The sequence below is a fragment of the Pezoporus flaviventris genome, unplaced genomic scaffold (assembly GCF_033815535.1).
Source record: "Pezoporus flaviventris isolate CSIRO_AGI_PZ_B2104156 unplaced genomic scaffold, CSIRO_AGI_Pfla_v1 ptg000015l, whole genome shotgun sequence".
In the NCBI taxonomy this organism is placed as follows: domain Eukaryota; kingdom Metazoa; phylum Chordata; class Aves; order Psittaciformes; family Psittacidae; genus Pezoporus; species Pezoporus flaviventris.
The window spans coordinates 29,416,380-29,443,318 of NW_026892563.1; the positions used below are offsets into that span (position 1 = coordinate 29,416,380).

At 44.2% G+C, this 26,939-nt stretch overlaps 1 protein-coding gene across 1 annotated transcript; it reads right to left on the bottom strand.

Annotated features, from left to right (window-relative positions):
• Positions 1 to 1,889: 1,889 nt before the first annotated feature.
• POGLUT1 (protein O-glucosyltransferase 1) lies at positions 1,890 to 15,721 on the bottom strand. Its single transcript, XM_061454485.1, has 11 exons — positions 15,636 to 15,721; positions 15,111 to 15,201; positions 12,716 to 12,859; positions 12,141 to 12,276; positions 9,548 to 9,669; positions 7,901 to 7,960; positions 6,786 to 6,885; positions 6,050 to 6,108; positions 3,813 to 3,980; positions 2,766 to 2,822; positions 1,890 to 2,138 (listed from the first exon to the last, which is right to left on the bottom strand). The coding sequence occupies exons 1-11, from the start codon at positions 15,706 to 15,708 to the stop codon at positions 1,982 to 1,984; spliced, it is 1,167 nt and encodes a 388-aa protein (XP_061310469.1). The 5' UTR covers positions 15,709 to 15,721; the 3' UTR covers positions 1,890 to 1,981.
• Between the last annotated feature and the right edge of the window lie 11,218 nt (positions 15,722 to 26,939).

The window sequence follows — 26,939 nt, forward strand, 5'->3', positions numbered from 1 at the left end:
CTGATCCAAACTGACAGCAGAGGAAGCTGTGAGCTGTGGCAGTCCCTCTCTTTTATTAGCATGCTGCTTCCTGAGCCTTGAGGCCACTTTATCAAGGGTGCTCACCTGGGAGGCAGCGGCCCTCCTGCAATCCCATGCTCTTCCAAGCACCTGCCTGGATGCCAGAGAAGATGCTGCTTCCTCCCAGGCCCTTCAACTCAGGGGCTGCAGAGAATCTCAGAGACTACACTCCCTCTGGCTGAGCAGCCTGCAGTGGGCATAAATACAGTACATGCAAGCAATATATGACTGAACTCAAAATGAGTTGTGAGGAGTAGCTGCCACTGTGTGACTGGAGACATTGCTTCAACCAGACTGAAGGAGAGGAGAAAAGGAGGGAAACAGCTGTGGGGAAGAAAAACAGATACTGAAGTGAGCAGGTTTGCTACCAGCCTCCAAAAAACCCAACCAAAAGCAACCCTAGAAAGATTGCAGAAGGGATCAGAGGAGAGAATCTGTGAACACCTGGAAAAAAAGAAGAGCTGAATTCACCTCTGCATATCCTTTCTCTGGGTTCTTCAGGGTCCTTGGATGCTGACCTTAAGGCCAGCCAACCAGTGGGAGCTTGTTCAAGGGGCTCAGTTCTGCATGGCTGTTTGGGCACCCAGCTCATCTGTTGGGAGGATAAACCATCTTTATCTCAGTTGCCAGACACCTGACAGTGCTACTCAGGCTCAGCACTGTGTAACATCAACATCACTGTCTGCTCCCCTGTGAGGTAGGTAGTTTAACTGTCCAAGGACCACTCATCCCTTCAATGGCATGTCAAAGCCTTGCCATCTGTCCTGGGCTCAGCTGCAAGTTATCTTTCTCTTTCCTAGTAGCTGGTGCAGTGCTGTTGTTTTGGCTTTAGTCCAAGAGCAATACTGGTAACACACCGATGGTTTAGTTGCTGCTAAATAGCGCTTACCCTGACCAAGGACTTTTCAGTCTCATGCTCTGCCAGTGACAAGGAGCACAGGAAGTGGAGAGGAAGCAGAGCCAGGATACCTGACCCAAACTAGCCAAAGGGGTATTCCATACCATCATGCCCAGGATAGAAACTGGAGGGAGTCACCCAGAACAGACCAATTGCTGCTTGGGATGGGCTGGGTATTGGTCAGCAGCTGGTGACTGATTGTATTGTGCATCACTTGCGTTCATTGTTTTTTCTATCTCTTTTTAGTTTTATATTCTCTCCCCTTATTTCCCTTTTATGTTATACTTCAGTTATTGGACTGTTTTTATCCCAACCCGTGGGGTTTACATTATTTCAATTCTCCTCCCCATTGTGCCCAGAGAGGGGCGGGAAGAACGGGGAGAGTGAGCAAACAGCTGCGTGCTGCTGAGTTATCAGCTAGGTTTAAATCACGACACCATCAACCTCTAAACCACCTCTAAAACCTGATATAAACATTAAGCTCTAAGCTACATAAAAAGGTGAATCCAAATCCCAGTACCTGCTTTTGTCAGAGAACACCTAATAGCCTGAGTATTAATACCCTCACGGGTGAGAAAACATTGACTGCTTGCCAAACACAGGGGCAGGTATCTCCTGATTGAATGTCACTGACAGTTGTTGCCTTGCCCACAAGTACAGAGGACTTGGTAAAAAGTCCAGTAAAATTCACAGAAAGATTTCTCATGACTGCATGGGCTTTAGGATCATTCTGAGGCAGGTAAGTAACTAAGTCCCAAATGCTAAGAATCGTCTTCCAGGCCTGACCATAACCACCCCATTCAATAGCTATCATCATCCAACATTGTACTAAACAATCTTACAGCAACAGTACAACTGGGTCCCACCATATAGGAGTGATTTCAGCAGCCTACTGCTGCTCTCTGCAGTTCTAGGGTAAAGAAGTCTGAGAGAACAAGAAAGAAGATACACTGATCTTCAGATTTCCAGAGAGATCAGTCTGAGTTGAAGAAGCCTGGAAAAAAAGAAGAAACAGAGAAGTCTCTACAGTTCTGTTTTCCACCGTTCAGGAGCAATCTCACTGTAGCTCTTCTTCCTTTTCACTTCATAAGTCAAGGCTTGGGAATATTCAGAAAGCAGACGCTCCCAGTAGCAGGAGACATCCTCCATCTGCAAGTGCTCTGTGATGAACTGGCGTCCCCTAGAGATACACAAGGCACAGTCAGAACCAATTCCCAGCTCCTACAAGTCTTTGGTTTTGTTTTATATGTATATCAGCTTTCACTCCTCTGTATTTTAAATGAGAAACAACATACACTGCTCTGTCCCGTCTATTTTAATTTCACAATCTTCACTTGCACTTGCAGCTCTAACAGTTGCAGTGCTTTTGTCACCCTGAAGATGGTATTTGTTATCTGGGATAATAACTGTCAGATTTCACGTATCAGATACAGCCTGAGCAGCACCAAAGCATGCTGCTTCAGAAGCCAGTTACTGCCAGCCTACACACACAATGATACAATGCGGCCACGGTTCCCAGGGGTCAGCTCACCTCCTTCCTGAATGAAAGCTCCCAACCTCTGAGAGCTTTCAGTGGGGTTTCTGACATGGGTCACATCTGAAACAAGGACTAAAGCAGATAATCTTGTTCCCTGGTTCCCCCTGCTTGTTACACCTTCTCCAACCCTTCTGCTGTTACTGCAGATCAATTATGCTCAGTCTTTTAATATCAGGTTGTCTTTGATAGGTGCTTTGATAGGCGCTTCAAATGCTGCATAAGCAAATGGTTTGGAAGAAGACTGCCTGAGAGGCAGGACACACAGCTTACCTGTCTGAAATTTCTTGTGCTATGGCATCATTCTCCTTTACAAACTGCAACAGCTCCCTAAATGAAGACCAACAAAACAGCTATGAAACAACTTGCTCAGGGGAGAACACTGTCCCTTAGCTAAACTACTGTGGAGGATGACAGCGAGTCCATAGAAGAGCACCGGAGCTTGTGAAGGGACTGGAGCACAAGTCTTATGAGGAATGACTTGAAGGAAATGGGGGGGTTTAGTCTGCAGAAGAGAAGGCTCAGTGGGGATCTTATCGCTCTCTACAACTGCCTGACAGGAGGATGGAGACAGGACGGGGCTGGTCTCTGCTCCCAAGGAACAAGGGATGGGACAAGAGGAAACAGCCTCAAGCTGCACCAGAGGACAGAGTTCAGGTGGAGATGAGGAACAATTCCTTCCCCAAAGGGTGCTCAGCCATTGGAACAGGCTGCCCAGGGCAGTGGTGGGGTCACCATCCCTGGAAGTGCTCACACCCCATGCAGATGTGGCCCTCAGGGACATTAGTTAGTGGTGGCCTTGGCAGTCACCACTGTTACCTTGGGGTAACAATCTGACTTGATGATCTTAAAAGGTCTTTTCCAACCTAGTTGATTCTATAATTAAGGATCTACAGCCGAGCAAGGGACTGGTGCTCATCATTTCAGAGCACAGAAGAAAATTGCCCTTCTCATTTGTTCCACTTCTGTTCTGGATGGCATGGTGGAATCTGGGAGCATTTCTAGCCTGGAGTTAAGTTCCTCTTCCCCTCTATCTGCTCTGCAGGCCACACTTGCACATTAAGTGCCTAGTACCTGCTGGTTCAGTGAGGGTGACTGACCTACATACTCCAGTAAAACCATTACTATCCAAGGAATATGAGCAAAGGATTCTTTTGTGGCAGTAATACAGAGAAAAGAACACGAGCTCTAAGAGCCTTTGTCAGATGCCTAGGATTGGGAGCACTTCCTAGAGCAATGCAAACCAAACCACCTTCCCAAACACAGGAGCATTTTCCTGTAGCATGCAATGCTCCACTGAGCATGCTTGGAGTCTCACACCTGACATCAGATAGGTCCGATCTGACTGGGATGTAGTGGACCCAAGGCTTCAGCTGCGGATAAAAGAATTCCAACCACTCTTCTCCAACGTGAAAGACAAGTGAACCACATAAGAAAAGGTGTTTCAACCGGAAACTGGCAGCCACTCCCCGGAAATTGAACAGATACCTTTAAAAGGAGAAGCAAAGAGAAGGTCCTTGGTTACACCTAATGCTTTGTGAGGAAATTCACTGAGAAACTGGGCTCTGAGCAGTAGCCAACCTTCCTTCACAGGCAGCCACTGGGAGCAAGGGGATCTCCCTCACACACCAGAGTTGTGCACCGGCCACTAAAACAAAGAGAAAAAGTTTATTTGAAGCTACTCACAGGAAAGGTGAGCTGAAAATAAGGATGTTGTAGGTGAGCTTCTGTTGCCTGTTAAAATTGAGGGAGAAAATCAAGGTGTGAGGCTCTACCTGCCTGTGCCAAACCAAAGGAAACCTCATGGACAGCTGCTGGCAAAGCATAGAAGATCTCAACACGGACGCTGATCCTGTGACTCTACAGCTTCAGAGACTGTCAACCGCAAGGAGCTTTTTCACAATTCTCTCATCTTGCAGTGAGCTTTTCTGTTCATTGCTCTGCTTTGCCACATCTATCTCAGCTGGGGGTTTGGTTTTTGTTTTTTCTCTAGGATTTTGCTTTAATCTGAATCTGATTGTTTCATATTAACTTGGGAATGCAACCCTAGGAGGTTAAAGAGGCTAGCACACAACAGACGGACTTTGCAGATAACAAAGACTCCACAATTTGGTTTTCAGTATTTTTCTGCCAAATCAGTAAAGTGGGCTTGAGTGGGGAGGATTTCTCTTAGCAAACTGTTATCTCAGACGGATGGTTGGTTGTTTACTTGCTTTCTTTTTTAAAACCATGTTTTTCCAATTACATAGAGAGCTGTTTTTCCTGAGAGTAAAACCCCTCAGTTCATATATAACTGATCTTTGAAGTCAAACATTTTGAGCTGGGGAAAGGGAATGCTTCTTTTAATGAAGCTATTTTGGGTGAAATGGGGCTTCTATATTATATGTATATTGAGTGAGATAGGAATTATAGCTAAATTTAGTTCAGCAGCAAATGACAATGAGTAAATCTGAACTGATATTGTGTTCTTTGTATTACCTGGGAGCTCTAGGCCAGCATGAGGAAATCAACAAATACACGTAGAGATTTAACACAAACAGCGGTCTGGAAGCGGTCTGTCCAGTTCCAGACACAGCTCCCACCATCCACGACCTCAGCCAAGTCACTGAGCACTGCTCTCAGACAGCCTGCTGTAGCACCTGCACCACAGGAAGCAGCAAGGAGTTCATGCTGACCCTACCAGACAAAAGTGTGTGAGAATGCCTCAGCCTGCACTGTATGAGAGTCTTAGGAGGCAGCAGAAATGGGACGCCTATGTGCAACAACAGAAGGGAGAAATCTGGGCAACAGTCTAGTGAATATGAAATGAGGCAAGTCAATCACATTTGCACAAAAACACAGATCCAGCCAAATGACTGAGTTCTATCAGCAGATTCTATCTGGCAGAATTGTAATTAGGTAGTTTTAAAGCAAAACAAGCAGCAAAACATCACACATATGAGTGCATATACACTGAGCTTATATTTTTACACAGAAACCCACAAGAATATTACACCAAAACCCCCTCCCTAAAGCAGTTAGAAACTAAAAATCTTTGTAAATCAAAACCCACATTCTCTCAAACAACATACAAAATATGAGTCAATACTATATCTGCTCAATCATATTTCAGGTTCTCTTTTACTATACACGTCCAGTGGCAGTGTTTACCTCAGTATGCACATGAAGACATGATTCCTTAGTTCCCTATGTCTTTGAAGACAGCAATGCTACGACTGTAAAAAATTATTCAGGACACACTACTTGGTACAGGAATGTAAAGAAAAAATGATAGAAAGCCTTTTTGATTAAAAAATATCCATTTGCTTATTAGTGATCTAAGACCTTTTCTTTCCCCAAAGCAGTTTATTTCTCCTGACCTGACAGGGGAAAGCTGACACTGAAAGAGGCCATGCTCATCTCCCAAATTTTCAACTGCCTTATGTCTGTTCACAGGCTTCCTTATGTGCATGGAGCTGGTTGCTGGAATTAGACCTTAAAATAAAATGAGACTTTACACCATACAAGGAAAGACATAACCTGCAGCCCTTGAACAACTTACTAATCAAAGCTCTTACTTGTATTTGCAGTGATCAACCAGGGGAATTTCCTTTGCAGCAGGCTTTCCTAATGTATCCTTAAAATAAAGAGAATTTTAAAAGATTGGTAAGTTTTATGTGGTGATTTCATATTTGTTTTCATTCTCAGTTAGAAACAAAGCTGAGATCTCAAAGCCCTCTATTCCTACTTCTGAGAAAACCTTCTCTGGTGGGTTCTTCGAAGTATTATTAAGAATTCCCAGCCCTTCAAACAAGACAAAGAGCTCAGTAAATTACACACAGCCTGTAAGCAAATGACAGCACAAACACATTAAATGATAATGTTTAGTTGGCAACTACAGAGAGGAAAACAGCTTGGGACAAAGGACTATGTGAAGCCAAGTATAACTGGATTAGCCAAGATTGTCTGGAGAGAGCTGGACTGTAAACTAAGTATAGAACTAAAGGTTTAGCAGTAGCAGTTATCAGAAAGTTATCAACAAAAAAAAACGGGAAACTGAGATTACAGAAAAAGGTTTAAGGTTTTCTTTCCTTGAAGAAAAAGCGTAGATGGAAGACAAACATTTGGTCTCACAGGCCCTAGAGACACCTTCCTTTCATCCTTCAGAGGTGTGGCCATGAAGGGAACTACAAGCCTCCTCCACACTAAAGGATCACCCACAGACCCCAGAAGATACTTCCCAATCATCAAAGCCATCTTGCACTGCTACCCTTTCTGGCCTTCACACTCATGAGACAGACAGCATCCACACACCTTTTCAGATTTCCAAGCCTGGTTTTTGGTGTACTCAGCATCAACGAGTTCTGGGTTTTCTCGGGACAGCAAAATGAGCGGATCTCTCTCAGGGCTCGTTCTGCGAAAAAAAAATGCCATCAGTATGGTCTACCCACATGATCCAACATAGGTAACAAACTACAGGGCTCAAGACCCTGCCTCTTCATGTGGCTGACCTCTCTATGTGCCCAAAAAACATTATTAAGTTCCTACCATATGGTGTACTTCTGTCCAAGGGCATTAGCAGAAGAGAAGGAATTATGTATCCTGAGGTGATTTGAGGCCATGTTTTTTTATCTCGCTTACTAAATATTTAATAGCATTATTTGAGCAATTCCCAAGCCAAACCAGCAGAGATGATGTTTTCTTCAGGCTTTACCCTGATAGGTGCCAAATACTTCAGCTTTCTCTGACTTGGGAAGGAGTTAAGAGATGCTAAGCATCTTCAATGCCAACAGTGATTTAAAACACCACTGATAAACAAGGTTATGACACCCCTGAGACTTGCTGCTCATCACCTCCTGAGCCTACCTGGTATCTATCAGATCCTTCCCTACTGGGGATGGGGGAGAAACAAAGAACTGGGTTTAACATTGTTTCCAAACTGTCACTGGAGGAAGGGCAAAAATAATCTACTCTCTTGCCCCCCACCACTCAGGTAACTTAAAACAAGAGTACTTCTGATTCAGTGTCAAGCACCTGCATAGCAAATAAAAGTCTTCAGAACAGCAAGCAGCATGCACATCAACATAGAATCTTTAAATGTGCATCATGCATCTGCAGTTCCCTTCATAGAACAAAACAAGTTGTTTCCTAGTGTGACAGTTTTACTCATTAAGGAATAACATACCAAATTCATCACAGCTTCTGTTTCCAATATTAGACTTTCATAATAAACTGGTTGCAAATGGCAATTCTGATCGAGAATCATTAACGGTGAAATGCTGCTGTACCGAATGTTTCACTTTCCTTGCTTTAAAAAGAAACTATATCCTGGTTTACACTTGTTTAGGTCTTTGAGATACAGAAATTTCTGCACACAGCTGTCACAGCATGTGTCAGTAGAATCTCCTGCTACAGGAAAATGTGCTCACCTGGATCCTCGGAAATATCCTTTAGAGATTTTTTTCATCCATGGCCATTTTTCTGCAGATCTGAAAATATTGTTTATACACGGCAATGAATGATTTAACATAACCAGGAAACAGCACTCTCATCAGTTGTTACAGCATAATCTCTTTATATTATTCTTTGTTTTTCAATGGAAGTCACTTTCTTCATTAGAGTAGAAAAACCTCTCAGCCAGGTCCAACAGAACACGTTTTCCTATGAATATTGTGTTTAAGGCAACATGATACAGGATACTTTTCAGTACACCCCTTAGCCAAAACAGTGAATTGCACACAATCCCCTCACCAAACCTTAAACTTAGGGCATTAAAATTTACCTCAGATTTGAATCCACATTTTGTACTGTTGCTCTCTTTTTCTGTACTTCACTGAATATGGATACTGCAAAATGACTAGAGAGTTTCTAACTAGTTCCCAATTTCACTCATTTCCCAATTGGAAAACCCAAGCAAAGAACAACCACCAAACAACCAACCCTGCCTCATGTTTTGCATTTAAAACACAGGGGTTCATTGTCTTCCCAAATAACTTTCATTTTACATCTACGCAAGTCCTTCAAAACAGCTGTTCACAAGTTTTACTTCTGTCAGTGCCGTCACCTGCCTCCCTCTGGGGAACTCTTTGTGGTACTTTTCTGTTGCACCTGGCTTGACATCTAGGTCCTGATCCCCAAACTGATCAACCTTTGCACTACTTATAACCCAGTGACACAAGTGGGGCTCACTAAGAAAGCAAAGATAAGTAAATGCTTTGGACCTTCATTGTATTACATCACATTAGGCTTCAGCTATCATTAGTCCCATAGATCTTCAGATTTTGAAGAAAGAAACACTCAATCTTGACATTGTGTCAGGTGATTGACATAAAGGTGGTTTTCTTATAATGTATCTATGTTCCCTCGCTGTTGAACACTTTGTCACTCTCCATGGGAAACAGCCCCTTATTCTGCTAACAGTCAAAAATCCTGCCAAAAGAAAGACTCCCAGTCAAAAACATCTTCTGTCTTACTCTCAGCCCAGTAATGACTCTTGATTCAGCCCAGTAATGACTCTTGATTCTTGGGAATGATTCCAGGTTTCTCTATTGCACAATGACACTCAAGTAAAACCAGATATAAAGAAGGCTTTCCTTTACCCTTCCAGAAGCTTACACAAACATCCCGGATCATCCCTGCAGTGAAAAAAACACAGCTTCTACAGAAGTAGTTGGAAACGAAGGAAAACATTTCCATATGCCAGGGGAGATGTCTGCAGGCAAAAGATAACTGCTATGTTATTGACAATCTCTATCCCAGCAAAAATGATAGTAATCTGGCCCTGACAGCATGAAGAATGGGTATTATTTTGTCCTCTGCATTTCTGACTCAAGTGTTGGAAACAGAAAAGCTCATTATAACTTCTAGATACATCATCCAAGGTTTCCAAGGAGAATTCCTATACAGTAGCTAGGCTGTACATAGTTAATGAGAAGCAAACAGATAGATCACAGGCCAACAGACCTATGGTCTTAGATTTCTACATTGGCCCGACGCTGCCTAGTGGTTGGTGGATTTTACTGTGCATTTGTCTTCCATTAAACCTCCACACACACATAATCACTTCCAAAACCTACCTTCTGAGGTCCTCTCTCATGAGGTCCCAGCGCCCTAAACCTGTCGGGTAAATTGGCCAAACAGCTGGTCCTCCTTCCCAAAATGTCCAGGCAGGATACATTATATCATTGTAATCAGGTGTCTTAAGAAAAAGAAGAGTAATGTAAGAATAAGGGTAATATCTACTTCAAGTTTACTCACTGAGCCCACCAGTAATGAATGTCACTTCTGGGAGTTCTGCTTGCTTTCTCCATTACCATTCCATGAGCAGCCATGAGAGCTTTGCTGTCACCATGGTGCTACTGGGGTTCTTTGGAATAAAGCCTAGTAATGAAATGTTTCAGTGATGTTAGAAAGGCTGCGTGACAACATGGGACCTTCACACTAGAAAATAACAAAAAAGGTCTGTGACATAGCTGATGAGTAAATAGCAGAAGACCTGAGCTCCATTCATTTTTCTGAAGATTTGTGCCTATGTGTAGCTACAAATGTTTTCTACTAAAAAGAAGTTAAGAAGCATTATTATTTCCTCAGACACAGAATCACTTACACTTTGACATTTAGGTTTCCCACACTTCCATTCATTCCAGCCTTCCTAGAGCTCACTTACTTCACTGTAACAAATACCCAACTCACATAAGAATTTCATTTCCTCACTCCTATTTGGATGCTTAAATCCCCATATAACCAGAGGGGAGAGACCAGCTCTTAAGTAAGACTCAGCCCTTTCATGAAACCAAACTATAGGTTGCTTCCTTGCACTAATAATGAACTTCCTATATAATTATCCATCTACCTGTCACCTGGAGATACTGGAGAGGTTCCAAGGCCTCCAACATAGTCAGCAGGTTGGTGCACATGACATAGTAACAGGGGCTGAGGAATGGGTTTGTTCATGCAGACAAGAGGAGGCTTGGAGGAATCTAAATGCTGTCTCCTAATGGAAGAATTCAGATAAGATAGATCAGACTCCTTTCAGAAGTGCAGAGACAGAATGAGAGGCAACAAGCTTTGATTTCAAGAAAGGAAATTCTAATTAGATATTGGGAACATGTTTTCACTCTGACAGAGGTCAAACACTGTCTGGGGACACCCTGTATCCAGGATGTAGCCCACAGCACCCAGATCTAGCTGGTCCTGCTTTGAGGGTCAGGGTGACCTCTTGAGATCCCTTCCAAGTGAAATGAGTGTGTGCTTGTATGATCTGCTCCTTCTCAGTCTTGGCATAAACAGGCATTGATAAGAAATCATAACAGCTCCACCACCACCCCAGGGCTGGCCTTCTGAGGCGCAGAGTAGGACAATCCTTCAATCCCTTATGCTTTCAGCCTTACAAAGCACCCTGTACCAGCATCCTGGAGCCTTCCTCACAAGGGATGGTTAAATGTGAGCTTTGCCTGGGTCACTGGGTTTCAGTTATGGACAGGGCTGAGCTTACAGTTCAGATACTGGAAAACAATGACTGGAGAAGTCAGTTTCTTGCTGGGTCCTGCAAGGCGCCCAAGGGCAGGATGATGAATACAGCTGCAGAGATTGAACTCCTGCAACCTGCTCTGCAACAGTTTGGGTTCTGCTGGCTAGAGTTAAGGCTATGCAAGGGTCAAGACAGCTTACTGGCTTACTACTACATTTGGCAACAAACATGGTTATTGAATGACAGTTCTTGCAATGCTGCTCTGAAAATCCAGAGAGTTTGATAGCTGGGGACTAGCCAACAGGTATAGATCCTATTACGGTTCAGACTGCATGAGCTGAAAACCTGGGTTCAGAGTAAGACACTACAAGTTAGCAGAAACAGAATAGGGCCTGAACTAGCAAGACCAAATGGTTTACTGCCTCTTTCTGCATCTTACTTTCTGCTGGGCTTCAGCTATGACCAGGATCATGATCAGAGTTAGGCAGTGAGGGTGCAGGATTTGGGCACATTGGGCATACACTAAAGCATAGCAAGATTAGCTGAAGCTTGAAGTGTAACAGTATTTTGTTGGAAAGGATGAGACACTATGCTACAGTCAGGTTTAATAATGGGAGAAGTGGGAAAACATATGGGAGGGCTCTCGAGTGTGGAACAGAGAAGCAGAGAGCAAATGTATGCACCTCTGGGCATGTGTGCATGTCTGCAGATGGAAAACAATATCCAGGGGAAAAGGGCTCACAGGAGGCAAGAATACTACTGAGAAGAAAATCGGAAACACTTATCTGTGGTACCAGAAAAGAGAGGACTAAAATATTCACATTAAATGAGATGAACTGGATGATAGCTGACTGATGATCAAAAAAGCCTCAACAACGCTAATAAACTGCAGTTACAATTTTAACAGGGGCACTGCAGCAAATGACAGCAATGCTGGCACATATCCCATCCAGCTGTGCATCATTCCACTGTGGCAGACGTACAATTTTTGACCTGGAAGAGAAGCTAATGAGGTAAAAACTGTTCTATCAATAAATCTGCAAACCTGCCTGCCAGAAAACTGGAAGCAAAAGCAAACATAAAGAGCAGGCAATTTTGACACACACAAAATCTGTGGGAACCATCCTCAAAAGTAGGTTTCCAAGAGAAAGGAGAACATGCATGACTCAGAAATGCTCAGCTTTTAAAGATGTACACACCTTACTGAAGGAGAAGACTGGGATAATGGGTTTCATCCATGTGGGGACCTGGGGGTAGTCTCGCACATTGATCACCATTTCCATGTCAGGGAGGCGGTTGATGATCTCCAGAAGGAAGTGCTCAACTCCACTGCATCTGTAGAGAAATGCCATATGGGAAAGAGCTATAAGTAGAAGGCAGAATCCTACAGTCTCTTGTAGGCCTTTCCCTCTGAATAGGAGCAAAGGAGATGGCAAGCCTAAGCCATACCATGATGCAGGCTGGGAACTGCCTCTAGCAGCATCTAAGCCCCAGTGCAGTACAGACACGAATGAAACAACCCATTCTGGTAAATCTGGCCTGATCTGCAGCTTCCTCTGGGATCCTACAACCAACCAGCCCTTTGTACACTGAAGTGCCACAATGACACATACCTCTTGCTACACTTAAGCCTCAAACATTTTCTAGGTTTCTGTTCTGATAAGGAATTCAGACTTCTGAAATATAATTGTACTCAATGACTTTCAACTTGGCAGCATTGGAAAGAAGTGCTGTGACCCAGCTAGGGTGACAATATCTTCTGCACATCACTTACCTTGCAGGGAACAAGCAGTCCTGCTCACGGTACAGTTTGTTCTTAATGATCTGGTAGTGTGTCCCAAGCTTCCGGCTCACCACATCTGACATTATTTCCTTGGAAATGCCACCTTGAAAAGGAGCCAGGTCCTGCTTCCAGACACTGAAACAAAACAACCAGCCATTATTATGTACAATAAGAAGGATACTGTGCATTAAATTACTGCAGTATACAGAACAGACTTCTAGCTAAAACAAGCTGTCAGTATCTTCCAGGAGTGCTGCTATATGTGGCATAACAGAGAATCTGATTTAAGTCACTTGGAAGAGCTGTTACTCCATCAAAAGTCCAACCTTCACTCTTTGACTATGTGCTGTTTGCCCAAACAGAAAGCCTAACACAAGACTCTGAGGCTAAATCAAAATGGACAACTCCAGTTCCTCTCCTAGAAAGGATCTTACATACCCTGGCAGGTTATGGGTAAAAGTCTTCAGCTCACTTAACCTTTGAATTGCAAAGTTTGTGCTCTGGCCTTCCATGAACAATGGGCCAAGACCAAATTCCTCACACAATGTCATGCTGTTTAGACATTAAAATAGAACGGAAGAGTCTAGTTGCAAAGAAGAGAATCACCCAATACTGCTGGGGGCAGTGAAAGCCAGCCCAGGACAGGCCTATGTAGCATGTCCGCACGTCATCAGTGATCTCCAGGAACACTGTGAAAACATAAACCTAGTGAATAGAAGACAATACAGGAGGAAGCAGCTTCTATAAACTTAGTCTAAAGGTCTAAGATCAAATTGCTTGGAGAATTTAACAAACACTGTCAGATTGTAACAGCCATGGAGACATTCTCCCCACTTTTTGGTAGACACTGACTCAGTGCCTTAGTTTAATTTAGCACTATTGGGGTGATCCCACTGTAAGGGTGGTCAAACACAGGAAGAGGTTGCCTAGAGAGACTGTTTCTCTCTGTTTGCACAGATAGTTCCTATTCTATGAGATATTCAAGCTTGACTGGCCACAGTCCTGGCAGCCCTGCTTGAGCAGATGGATGGACTTGACAATCTCAAGATGTTCCCTCCAACCTCCAGGATTCTACTATTTTGTAATGAGGTGGAAACCAGTAAAACTACATAAAGACTTGCCATTGTGCAGATGGGCTGACCAAAGGATAAGCAGTCTGGTAGGGATGCAGATGTAATGAGTTTGAGATCAGGAAGAAAGTTGCAATTTTATGAACCATCAATGTCATTGTAGCCTAAGTGACAACTGAAAGGTAGCTTTTAAAAGCTCACACGAAAGACTTGCTAGCAACACTGCACTGAGTGAATAGGCAGAAGTGGATTGTTAAGATATAAATATCACCAGCTATGTGCACAGTTTATCACATGATCATATATGAAATGCTGAACAGTCCATGGTCAATGTGTATGTACAACCTCAGAGGACAATAAGGAGTGTGATCAGTTTGCAGATGGACATACCTTCTACTGGAACTAGGGAGGTCAATCTGTTTCACACAGTGCCATTAATAACTTCCTCCTTGCAAGCACCACCATCATGAAACACTCCAGGCTTGGGGACAAGTGGCTGGAAAGCTGCTCAGTGGAAAAGAACCTGGGGGTGCTGACTGATGGTGCTGAACATGAGTAGCTTGGACGCAGGCAGCCAAGAAAACCAACAGCATCCTGGCCTGTATCTGCAATAGTCTGGCAGCAGGGCCAGGGCAGTGACTGCCACCCTGCACTGGTGAAGCTGCACCTTGAAATCTGTATTCAGTTCTGGGCCCCTCACTACAAGAGAGACACTGAGGTGCTGGAGCAGTGCCAGAGAAGGGAAACAGAGCTGGTGCACAGCCTGGAGCACAAGTGGGATGGGGAATGGCTGAGGGACCAGGGGGGATTTAGTCTGGAGAAGACAAGGCTCAGGAGGACCTTATCACTCTCTACAACCGCCTGACAGGAGGATGGAGACAGAAGGGGGCTGGTCTCTGCTCCCAAGTATCAAGTGAGAGGACAAGAGGAAACGGCCTCAAGCTGTGCCAGAGGAAGGTTGGACTGGATATTAGAAAAAAATTCTGCACCAAAAGGGTGATCAGGAACAGGCTGCCCAGGGCAGTGGTGGACTCACCGTCCCTGGAAGCATTCACCCTTAGTGACATGGCTTAGCAGTGTCTTGGGAGTCCTGGGTTAACAGCTGGACTTGATGGTTGTCCTGGGTTCAGCTATACCAGTCATAGGTGAACCCAGGACAATGATCTTAAAGGTCTTTTCTAACCTAGCTGATTCTATGATGGCTGCAACCTTAAAGCCCAAACATTCTCAACCTGATTCCCAACCATCAGTGCTAGCAACAGTATTTCCTCTCATGGCCAGAGGCCTCTGCAGGCAAAAGGAAACTGCTCTCTCACCTTTGGTGGCAGCTGCAATTCTCCTTTACACATGGCTTATAGACTTCCACAGCTTTCTTAATTTGGTCCGTTATTTTTTTCCATTTGGCATCTAAAACACACATAGAGGAAGGAAAAGTCATAGCAATCCATCCCTTACACTACCAAAACAACTAGCGGGAGCTGAACAACATTCCTGGTCCAGTTGGAAACAGCGATGCACCAGGGTCTCCCAAAACACGCTAGCACTGTTCCAGTCCCGGCAGCCCAACCAGGGGATGCTTAAAGCAAGGAGGGGAAAAGAGGACCCGCCACTGAAAGGGTCCAGGGACGGAGGAGTGGTTTAGGCGGCCCGCTCTTCCCGGCTTCCTTTCCACCCCAGGCGGCCACCGCGGGGTGCTGTCTGTGGTGACACTCCCTCACAGGACTCGCCGCTTCCGTCCGGACCATCAACCCGCCCCTCATGCAGCGAAGCCGCATCCCGTTCCCCATCGCTCGCAACACCCTCCCGCCTGGGCAAGGCGAGGAGCGTCGTACCCCGCTCACCTGCGGGACCGCCCGCCATGGCGGGATCCAGCCACCACAGCAGCACCCATAACGCCAACGCCTGCCGCCGCATGTCGCCGTCGCCGCCGCCGCCACCTCGGCTCTACTGCGCATGCGCGACCCGCCACCGGAGGGACAGCGCGGTCAGTGGGTGATGACGCCCTCACCAAAGATGGTGGCCGCCGCCGTCAGCCCGGCACAAAGATGGCGGCGCTAACGGCGGTTATGGTGCCGCGGTGCTTGATGGGAGCTATAGTTCCCGCGACGCTCAGTGGCGGCGTCCGCAACTCCGCTCCTATGCGCCTCAGGAATCATAGAATCACAGGCTGGTTTGGGTTGGAAAACACTTTATGATCATTCCGTTCCAACCCCCTGCCACAGGCAGGGACACCTTCCACTGGAGCAGGTTGCTCCAAGCCCCATTCAATCTGGCCTTCAGCACTGCCAGCAGTGGGGCAGCCACAGCTTCTCTGGGCACCTTGTGCCAGCACCTCACCACCCTCACAGGGAAGAGCTTCTGCCTAAGATCTAACCTGAACTTGCCCTGTTCCAGTTTGAAGCCATTACCCCTTGTCCTATAATTACAGTTCCTAACGAAGAGTCCCTCCCCAGCATCCCTATAGGCCCCCTTCAGATACTGGAAGGCTGCTATGAGCTCTCCACGCAGCCTTCTCTTCTCCAGGCTGATCAGCTCCAACTTCCTCAGCCTGTCTTCATACGGGAGGTGCTCCAGCCCCTGATCATCCTCGAATCCCACACACCTCATGCAGGATCTTGTGCACCTGGCAGCCCTTGCTCCCTTTGGGATATTTTGTAGGGGAGAGAACTTTCCTGGACACCTGAATTCACCAAGCAGTTTGTCCACCCTCTATGGCGCTCCTTCTGGCCCGACCTCTCGCTGTTTCCAACACCTGATTCAGTTTGATCATAGAATCATGGAATCACAGAATGGGACCTCAAAGATCATCTAGTTCCAGTCCCCCTCCAACTGGGTAACTGAGAGTATGAGCGAACTGTGAGGGAGTAAATGAATGTTGTGTGTATTATCTGCTATTAATAGTAACAGTGTCATCGGGTGAAAACCTTGAGCACTCTGCCTGTCTCATTCTCAGCTTCCACTGCACAACCAAAAAATTTTAAAGTAAATAAGGGGAATTAATCCCTTCTTTCCATTCTCTCCTAGAGCCCCTCTGTCTTCCTTTTGATTTCTGCAGAGGGTCTGCTTTCTTCCTTTTCCTCTACAGTCTCTCTCACAGCTGCAGTAGTAACAGATCCAATTCCGAGGCCAGTCTGGAGGCTTCCCAAAAAGCGTGAACCTTAAGTAAGGTAAAAGCAAAAACTGCCTATACTCTTACATGAACAATGTATCTTATACCTTACTCTACATATCATCCCTAACATGGCTAATTCAACCAATATTTCTAGCACAGTTTTCTGTCTTCCCTTTCAAGTTCCAGACCAGATTTTCCTGCTTCTTTCCCATGTGACTGAATAGAGACATCAGCTGTGATGCTCCAACACCATTTCTGGTTGTTTCTCACAGCTCCCTGCTAGTCTCCTACACAGCCAGTAGAGCTGTAGTAGTTCAGTCTGTAGCAAAGGTTATTTCAGGTTCTTTCTCTTAAGCAAAGAGTAGGAGTGGTAGTCAGCATAAATGTTTAATAGGCCCTGAGAGCTAAGACTTTAAGATGAAGCTCCTTTTGAAGCTACATTTACAGCCTCTGCTCTCCCAGGCTTTGTATAATGAAAGCACCCCAGGCCGCTGTGGTATGGTTTTGGCATGCACCGTAGTTCCCTGCAAGCACCCTGGATGGTTGTAAGCTTCAGAACCCCTTGACTCTCACTTCAAACACAGCCTTTGCCTCACCTGCTCCACCTTCTGAATTTCCTGCAAATCCAGAGCTCTGTGCAGGAGCATCTGGCTCTGATCTTTGATACCCTCCCTCAAACACAGTCCCGCCCTCATTTTTTTCTCTGCCAAGTCAAGCACAAACACCCACAATCTACTTTCATGATGTTCCATGTGCCGGGAGTGGAAAATCACTTGGCTGTAAGTCTGGTGTCCTTGCTTTACATATTCATAGGTTAGACGAAGGGTGCTTGGGAAAGTAAGGGTGCTTGGTTGTAAGATTAAGTTAAAGAAAATGTGCTTCCTACATCTTGAGTTTCTCTCAGAGCTGTGGTCTGCCTTTTCTAATCGCTTGTTCGGGGGTGCCGGTGGGGGATTTTCTTCTTTAATTCATCACTTTGTGCTACATGGAGATCCTAGGTTTTCTGAACTCCCAAACGATGGTGAATTTTTCATATGAAGGATAGCCATCCTACCTGCACTGAAGCTCTCCAGAAGTATGGATAACTAGAGAAGGTTTATGCACAGCTGGAAAAGGTAGTGCCAGCAAAAGGGGAAACATCCGGACATTAAAAATGAAGCTTCCAAATAGTAGATGTACGGCTCTTCTTATAACCTGTGATTGATGTTACCAGGGCTTCCTGGGGCTGAGCCCAGTCTTCCCAAGAAGAAGCCACATGGCTTCTAGAGAATCAAGATTGTTTCCTGTTGGTGACCTCCTTGTGGATCTTCTTTTCCCTTTGGCTCTGTCCTGTGTCCTGTAACACACAGCCCTATGGAGGTGTTCTGCTGTGGCTGTCGGGATTTAGGAAAGCTGGCCACATCTGCAGTACATGGCTTGGGGGGTGTTTGGCATTGAATATTCAAGTAGGCTAATTATGAATCTGTTACAGTAACTGGAGAACTGTGTGAGAAGTGTAGTACCATATGACAGCTAGTAAGGGCTTGGGTCATGAACTGAGGCTCAGACTAAGACTGCGGGGCCTGCAGAACTGCTGAGTTGGACTGGGCAAAGAAAGTGCAAAACAAGTGCAGGAGATCCCACAATTTGGTCTTGATGAAACCCCATCCAAGTCTGCCAGCAAAGGAAGTCAGTAACCCAGCCCTTAGGCCAGCCTGAGGGGTCGTGAAGGCAATGGAAACAATGGAGGAGCCAAGAAAAAGTGGTCAAGGCATCTGTAGCTCGAGCCTGAGGTTGAAGTTTAAGTACTTGTGCATGCTGTGGGAGCAACACAAACCAACTGCATCTGGTGCTTGAGAGGAGACACAAGAACTGCAGTGGTTTCAGCCCTTGAGGAATTTGTATGTGCCAGGGCATGCCTGTGCTCATGACAGTGGTGACAGTATTATAAATACTTTTCATAATGGCAGCAGAGAGTAGCAGCCCCAAAAGGGAAGAGGGACACCTGTTTAGTGTGAACCCTATGTGTAAATGCGTGTATAAACATGGGGTCAGGAGTATAGTTAATCCTTCTAATTTGCACTCCTAAAAAAGGGAACAGGCAAATCCATCTTTCTTGGACAACTTAAGAAAATGTAGGACTCTTGCACAAAGGGATGAGCTGAGGAATTAACAGTCATCATCACCCCTGTACAAACAACAAACTAGAAAAGGCACAGATTTGTAATGCTTCAGTGTGGGGGGACCTGGTAGATTCAGAAGGTAAAAGGCCCTTTGCATTATAAAAGGGGTGTATTAAATATTTGTACCCATTTGCCTTTGTATTTGAGTTGCAGGGCACAAAAAGAAGCTAAAATTAAATATATTCTTATAGAAAAGGCCTTGGCATTAGGGCATGGCTGTAAAGACTTTTTAAAATCTGTTTGAGAGGCCATGTTAACTAAAGCTGATCATAAATCACTTTTTGCCATTGCCAGTGGGGATCTGGCAAACACCTTCCTGCAAACAGAACGTCTCTTTCTTTAGCTACAATTGTATAAATGGCAAATTGAATGTGAACCTGAGAAAGATTTAGTAGTTACAGGCATACTCTCTGGAGCCCTTGACAAAAATGCTGTGGAACAAAGTCCCAGGCTAGATTATGTATATGTCAGTTGGGGAAAACAAAACAGAAAACCCCAGCCCTGTCAGTTCTCAAATGAAATGCAGAATTCTATTGCTAGTGGTTTGCTGAGGATGAGACACTGCAGGATGTAATTAAGGTTCTACTAGAAAATGATTTGCACAGCTTATTCTGTCCCTGTTTCAGATTAAAACGATTTAGATACCACTTCTCTGAGGCATGAAGAAAACTGATCCTTGAAATGCTGCAGGAAAATAAAGATACAGAAAGCCATTTAGAGCCTGAAGGCAGCGTGAGACATCTCTGTCTCCCTCAATAGTCAGAAATACAAGTGATGTTAAGTGGAGGAGAGCATGCTGGTAGAAGACACTCGCCATCTAGAAGGAAGCTAACGAAGTAGGCTTGCATCTGCTTGACGTGGGAGTCCTGAGCAGCCATTTTCATGTACTACAGCATTATAAGGGAGCAGGTTGCTTATGTCTGCCAACAGAGGATTTTATATACATTAACAGTAATGTCTGTCAATGGACCACAGTTCAGTACACACTGATGTTTATTGCAGCTAATCCTAAAGGTGGATGGATTTCCATGCTGGTGGAAAGTGATGTTGAAATACTGCCAGAAAGGGGTCACCATCAATCTGTTGCACTTTTGGCACTACTGAGTTGCAGTGGATTGTCACACCTGTGCTAGCAGAAGCTGGTATCATAGTAAGGGTGGGTTGGTTAAGTAAACAGTATGATTTGGTAGCAAGTAGTGAAACAGCAGGAAACAAGTAGTGAAACAGCAGGAAACGCCAGTTACAGATGGGATGCGCTCTGTGGAGACTGCGTGATCATGTGGAATGGTTGTTGTAGGCAGTGCATGCTGTGGAGAAATAGATTCACATTTTCCAGATTCCAGGGTGCAGTGGGAGGGTGTAAATTGCTGCCCTTCACAATGGTGGTGTCAGGTTAGAGTGGCTGTAATCCAGAAAAGCAAACAGCTAGAAGTAATGGGCTATATGCTAATTAACACGTTTTCCAGAAGACATGGGTGGCAACACAGGACATCTGGGACAGCAGGACATTTATTGAGGGGAGCAGACAGCTTGTATGCACTTGCCATTGTCCATTACTTGGGTCTGCTTGAACTTGGCTGTCCAGTGAAGCTCCTCTTTCAGAAGAGGAGATGCCATTGTGCAGAGGATCCTGCTGAACAGCACCAGTCAGGTAAAGCTCAGACAGTGGTTAATGCAAAGCTGTTTGGAGTTCCTGGTTAGGAGTAATTCATGAACAACACAGAATATGGGAGCTTTTACACGCTAATTCAACTAGCAAAAAATGGCATGTTCATGTACATGTGCAAAGTTCTGAGTGTTGAAAGAGCTCTAGTTCCTTCTAAAGTCCCAGCACTTGCTGCTACCGTAACTGCTGGAGAATTCCTAGATGTTTGTGACTCTACAGACATTAATTCATTCAAGTTGTTAAATCATTGAAGCATTGAACTGTAATTGTCAGCAGCTTTGCTCCAACTACTTTTTTTTTTTGCAAAGCTGCACAAAAATTGTGCTTTTCTGTATCTTAACATTGCTTGAATATAATAGAATTTCCTTCTGCTAATAAACTGAGGCATTAAGTTTCTAATTTAAGGATAGGACAAAATGACTTGTGCTGTGATTTCTAATCATGAGAGAACTCTTCTAATGTGCACACGTTCAGTGTTTGTCTTATAAAAATGATTCCTTAACAATGCCCATTGCAGCTAATTTGTAACTTCATAGTGTAAACATTGATTCCTAAAGTTTTTTTAATAGATCCCCAAGCTACTTAATTATCACCTACTGACCCTTGTTTTCTAATGGTGATTAGTTTAGTTTCCTCAAACTTTGGAAGACCTGGGTCTCAAGTGGCAGTAAGATGGACAACTTCTTATTCCATATTTAATAGGCTAGGAAGGTCTCCAAAGCATTATTAGTTTATGTCTTCCCAGGGGCAGGATCTTCCCTTCACAGCAATACCTCTCTTAGCTGGACATCTAGAATGTTCTTACTGGTTCAGCTAAAGCTTGTATTAAAGTCAGGGATAAGCAAACACAAACCAGAACTTCTCCAGGATTTAAAACATCCCTTCTCTCATTAAGCCTCTTGCTTGTGGTTGGCTTCTTTCAGGTCTGGATTCTTAAGTAGCCATGTCTATGTGAGTTGAGGGGAGAGAACAACCTATTTTCTGAGAACAATTTTCCACAAGGAAAGTCTTTAGGCTAACTTAATCCCTATTACAGATCCACTAATGTGAACAGTTATCAGAGCTGAACTTCACTTACAGGGATAGACCCTTTCACTGCAGTTTTGCACTATTTAAATGACCAGCACATTGTCTGTAACGTCAGAGCATCACATCTTACTCTGATGCTCTTGCAGAGCACATGGTTAGAGAGCAGTTCACGGACTTGCCCACTTTGAACTAGCTATCACCCCCAGGAAAGGGGATGGTTGTAGAAAAAGTTGATCAATCTCTATCTGCATTTGGAAAAATAAAAGGTGAGGCAAGGTGGAAAGAGATTGGAATGGATATGGAAATTATAGAAGGATCATCAGAGACACCAGGGATTTCAAATGCTTTTAAGGCCATTGCAGACTGTAACACACATTCCTTATTGACTTTGTTTTGCTGTATAGACTCATCACTGATCTGTAGGAGGCACTAAGCAACTCACATGTCCTCAGAGAAAACCCTGTACTGCCTCTGCTACAGAAACAATAGTTGTACTTTGCTTGTCAAGTTAAACCCACAGTTTATAGAAGGTGAATAATTACCAGCTATTGGAGATCTGAGGAGCAAGAGATGCATGCATCCGGAAGAGATTTTAAACAGTCGGCACAGGGTTCAACAGATGACTTGCACTCCCCTGCAGCAGCCTGGGGCATCTCCTTGTAAAGGACTGAGAAGAATACGTTTGGGCTAGGAATCTAAGCCCTTGGACCATGTGCTGCAAGCAGCTGTGTTGTGTAGAGTACCCACATGGCTAAAAGCACATATTCGGTCCCCAAAGCAAAATAAATCCTGTCCTGGTAGCATTGTTGGTTACTGAACTATATTTGAGAAGAATTGAAGTAGGAAGTGTGGGGAAAGTGCAAATTAAAGTAAGGGGTATAAAAGAGAAAAAAAAAAAAAAAGACTGATTTTTACTCTATTTAGGTAGAAAATCTGAGAAAAGCTTTTACTGATCAGAAAGGAGAGCTGCTGGAAGGGACTTCCAAATGCAATAGTAGTTGGTTCTCTTGTTACCTCCTATGATCAGAGGGCTAGATCTGTCTTAAAATGGATACTTAGATGGTCTGTCAGTGACAATAGGGCACAGCTCAGAGATGCTCACCAGTCTGAAACAAGCAGTGAGACTTTGTCAAATACAGTATCACTGAAAACTCAGAAAATGGGACTGAAAGATGCATTGGGTTGCCTTCTAGTCCATCCCTCTATACAGCAGCATGGCTAGCTGTATGTGTCATTCTTGACCAACATTTGCCCTTTTCTTAAAGACATGCAGTGATGGAGCCTGTTCAGATTTGTAGGAATTTTTGGCTCATTTTGGCTTGCTTCCATGGTAAGCCCAAATCCTGTCTTCCAATGCTGGCATTGTAGCTCCCGCACAGCTAGTCCTACTACATTTGAATAGCTGATTTTTCCTAAGTAATTGTAGAATTTTGCATGTCTTTTTTTGAATAACATCTGTTTTTTTTCCAGACTTTCTCAGATAATCAAAGCTGGTTTGAATACTAAGTCTGTTTTCCATCATGTTTGCAGCCCCTCCCAGCAAGGTGCCATCTAAAAGTTTAATAAGTTCAACCTCTGTTCCTTTATTCTTGTCACTAATGAAAATACTGAATAATACAAGTTCTGGGAGTTCTTCACAAAAATCTAGCTTGATGCATCTCTTCAGTTTGATGGAGGAGTAGCAGTAACTTCACTGCATATAAAATTTCCCTCTCCCCCAGCTGACAATCAAGAGCAGATTGTGAAATGTTCCAAGTTTAATACCTTCTTAAGAAGAACAGTCTCCAAAGGCAGGGGAAATGCAGAATACACCTAACAGCAGAATCTACTCATAGATTGTAGAAGATCCAGCTGATTCTAGCTATAAAATCCATAAACATTTAAAGAGAGATGATCTGCTCGAGGAAATTCTTTAAGTATTTATGGCATCCTGCCAGACAGCTACGAGGCCATCTCCTGGCCCTAAAGCTGGAGTGTTACAGAAATAGTCTCAGCAAAAAAAAGACCTCTGTGGATTTAAGTCTTTTGGAGCAGGTAGGACCTCTGTAGAAAGCTAGCAATTCCTTTAAGGCTTTAATGCTTTGGAAAAAAAGCTCTCATGATTTGCTACTTTTGACTTTTGAGTCATACAGTAATCTCATACTGGTGGTACATTGATCTGCGTGTAGCTAAGCACTTCTCAGACATACTTCAGAGGGTGCTTACACATTCAAATGACCAAGAAGAGTGCTTGAATTTTTCAAGGCAATGATGCCTTGCACCTTCAAGATTTAAACCAGCCTCTAACTTTTTGGTATCAGGAAGAACACTCCACAGAAGGCAGATTATTCAAAGTGATTGTGCTGCTGATCAAAGGGACCTCAACAGGCGGGAGAAATGGGCTAACAGGAGTCTCATGAAGTTCAACAAAGGGAAATGCCAATCTCTCTCCCTGAGCAGGCCAGGGCTGAGAGGCTGGAAGGCAGCCATGCAGAGAAGGACCTGTGGGTTCTGCTGGGCTCCAAGTTGAACATGAACCATCAATGCAACCTTGTGACAAAGGCAGCCAATTGGGCTGCACTAGGAAAAGCATCACCAGCAGGTGGAGGGAGGTGATCCTTCCCCTCTGTTCAGCACCGCTGAGGCACATCTGGAGTGGTGTCCAGTACTGAGCACCCCAGTACGAGACAGACATGGGCTACTGAAACAAGTCCAGCAAAGGGCCAGAAAGTGACTAAGGGCTTGGAGCATTTCTTATATGAGGAAAGGCTGAGAGGACTGGGACTGTTCAGCCTGGAGAAGAGAAGATTCAGGGGGATCTTATCAATGTGTACAAATGCCTGTAAAGAAGACAGAGCCAGACTTTTCCCCATGGTATATAGAGAAAGGACAAGAGGCAACAGGTACAAACTGAAACACAAGAAGTTCTGTGTGAACATCAGAAAACACTTTTTAACCACTTTTTTTCTTTTAGTGTGATGAGGGGCTGAATACTTGAATGGGTTGTCCAGAGAGGTTGTAGAGTCTCTGTCCACAAAGATATTAACAAATCTTACTAGATACAGCCCTAAGAAACCTGCTCTATTTGACCCTGCTTTGACCAGGATTGGACCAGACAATTTTCAGAGGTCTCTTCCCACCTCAATGATTTTGTGATTCTTGGGGACACTCTTACATGTTCCTCCAAAGCACCCATGTGTGGCATCATCATAAACAGGGCACTGACTTGAGTTCCAGCTTGCACAGAATTCCAAAGAAGGAATCTGCATTTTGGTGTAAGGAAACAAGAGAAAGGTATCTGTTTCCTGTGTCTCTCACACTTAGCAGAGACACTACATATGTGCCAACCAATGCCAACTGATATATGCGTATATGTGTATATGTGCCAACTGATGCCAAATTAGCATTTACACATAGCTAACTCTGGAAAGGCAAAAAGAGGCAGTAAAGAAAGCCCTATGTGATTTAAGTGCAGACCTTTCTATATTAACAGGTTTGGATACATAAGGAAGCTTTCTCTCCATTATACATTCTTTACTGCTATAGTTACTGTTTTCCTATCATTGTGTTTTTACTTACAGGTAGAGATGAATGCAAACCATCCCCATTCTGACCTAACGATGAAGCAATTGCATTTTCTTTCCCATAGTGGGAGAGAACAGGGACAAAGCTGATGCCCCAAGCCACAGCCCTGACACAGGATACCATTAGTTTCAAACAACCTGTTTGAAAAAACAGAGGATGGAGAGATGTAGAGCTGCTGTCAGGAGGGTCCATGGGAGCATCACCTGGCAAAGGACAAAAGAGAGCACTTGGTCCAAAGGCAGATTCCAGTTTTTGTATGGGGAAACTGCCTTTGTGCATTTCCACAGTGTTTAGAGCAGTGGCACTGGAATGGAAGACAGAGGTTGTGTATCAAAAAAGCATTTTGCTATTGCAACTGATTTCTTCTCTACATAGAAACAACCCAGCAAAGCCTCAAAACAAGCCATGCAATAAGCAAACAGCATATTGGATTTTTCTCTAAGGTATATTAACAATGTGTATTTTTCTCAGCTTCTCAGGCAGACCTTTTCCTGTCCTGTCTATTTCTTATTTCACATCCTTTATTTCCAAGTTGCACAGTCTTTGTGTTCACTGCAGAGACACCTGTGTAAATATAGTCTCTTTCATAGGTCCTGATATGTAGTTAAATGCTGCTTTCTGGAGGCATATATAACACCGTAAGAAAGAAAGAATTCTTCAGTTTATGAGTAGGTCAGAGAGCATTACTTGTTGCTCAAATGTAGCACTCCTTTCTTACTTTGGAGTGCAGAACCTAGAGCTCTTCTTGTGCTCCAACTTCAGGTTGTTCTGTGGGTTACCCTACCAAAAAAGTAAGAAGGAAAACATTTTAACATGTTTACATGTTAACATGTACATAAAGTTTGATTGGTATGTCCATAATGCTTCTCTATATCACAAAGCAATAAAGGTCCAATCTTTCTATACTAGCATCCGATAATTCTTGACTGAATTTGAGGGCTGGCCTATTATTGGGATGTAACTGCTGTGTGAGGCAGAGTAGCAGAAGAAGCCATTATGTCACTGCATCTGGATGCCATATACATTTTCTGTTGCCAACAGCTGGCCTGCCCAACCAGGTGGTTTGAATTGGAATTGCAAAGTGCTGCCATGGTGCTGGTTATCAGCAAGTTCTGGCTGCAGAAGTGTTAGGCTCTGAGTTCCAGCTTCTGTGGAGCTGAACTGGCTTTCTCTGAGGGCTTTTCCAACAGAATCCAAGATGCAGTGACAACACTGCCTGCATTGTGACAACACTGCCTACGCTGTGACACACAAACAATGTAGCGTTTCTCTCTGGTACAACTAGCTGCTGAGCTCTCTGAACCCCAGCCCTGATGTCCTCATAGGACATCTGCAGTAAAATAAAATGGCCTGCAGGTCTGGAGCGAGGCTGCTGGAGCTTCTCCTGTTATCCCAGATCTAAGACACCAGGGAGAAGGAAGAATTTCTCCTTTCCAGAACAATGTTTCTCATTAGCCCTAGTTTCAGGCAAACAATTTTTTGATGAACTGGTATCCTTCATCAGGACAACAGTACCTTAAGTGCACTCCTTTCGGGGCCATGTTCTTCGTGCATTATTCCCTCCTGCCTTGAAAGAAGAGCTGTTTGTATTTACAAGTTAATCTGGACAGTG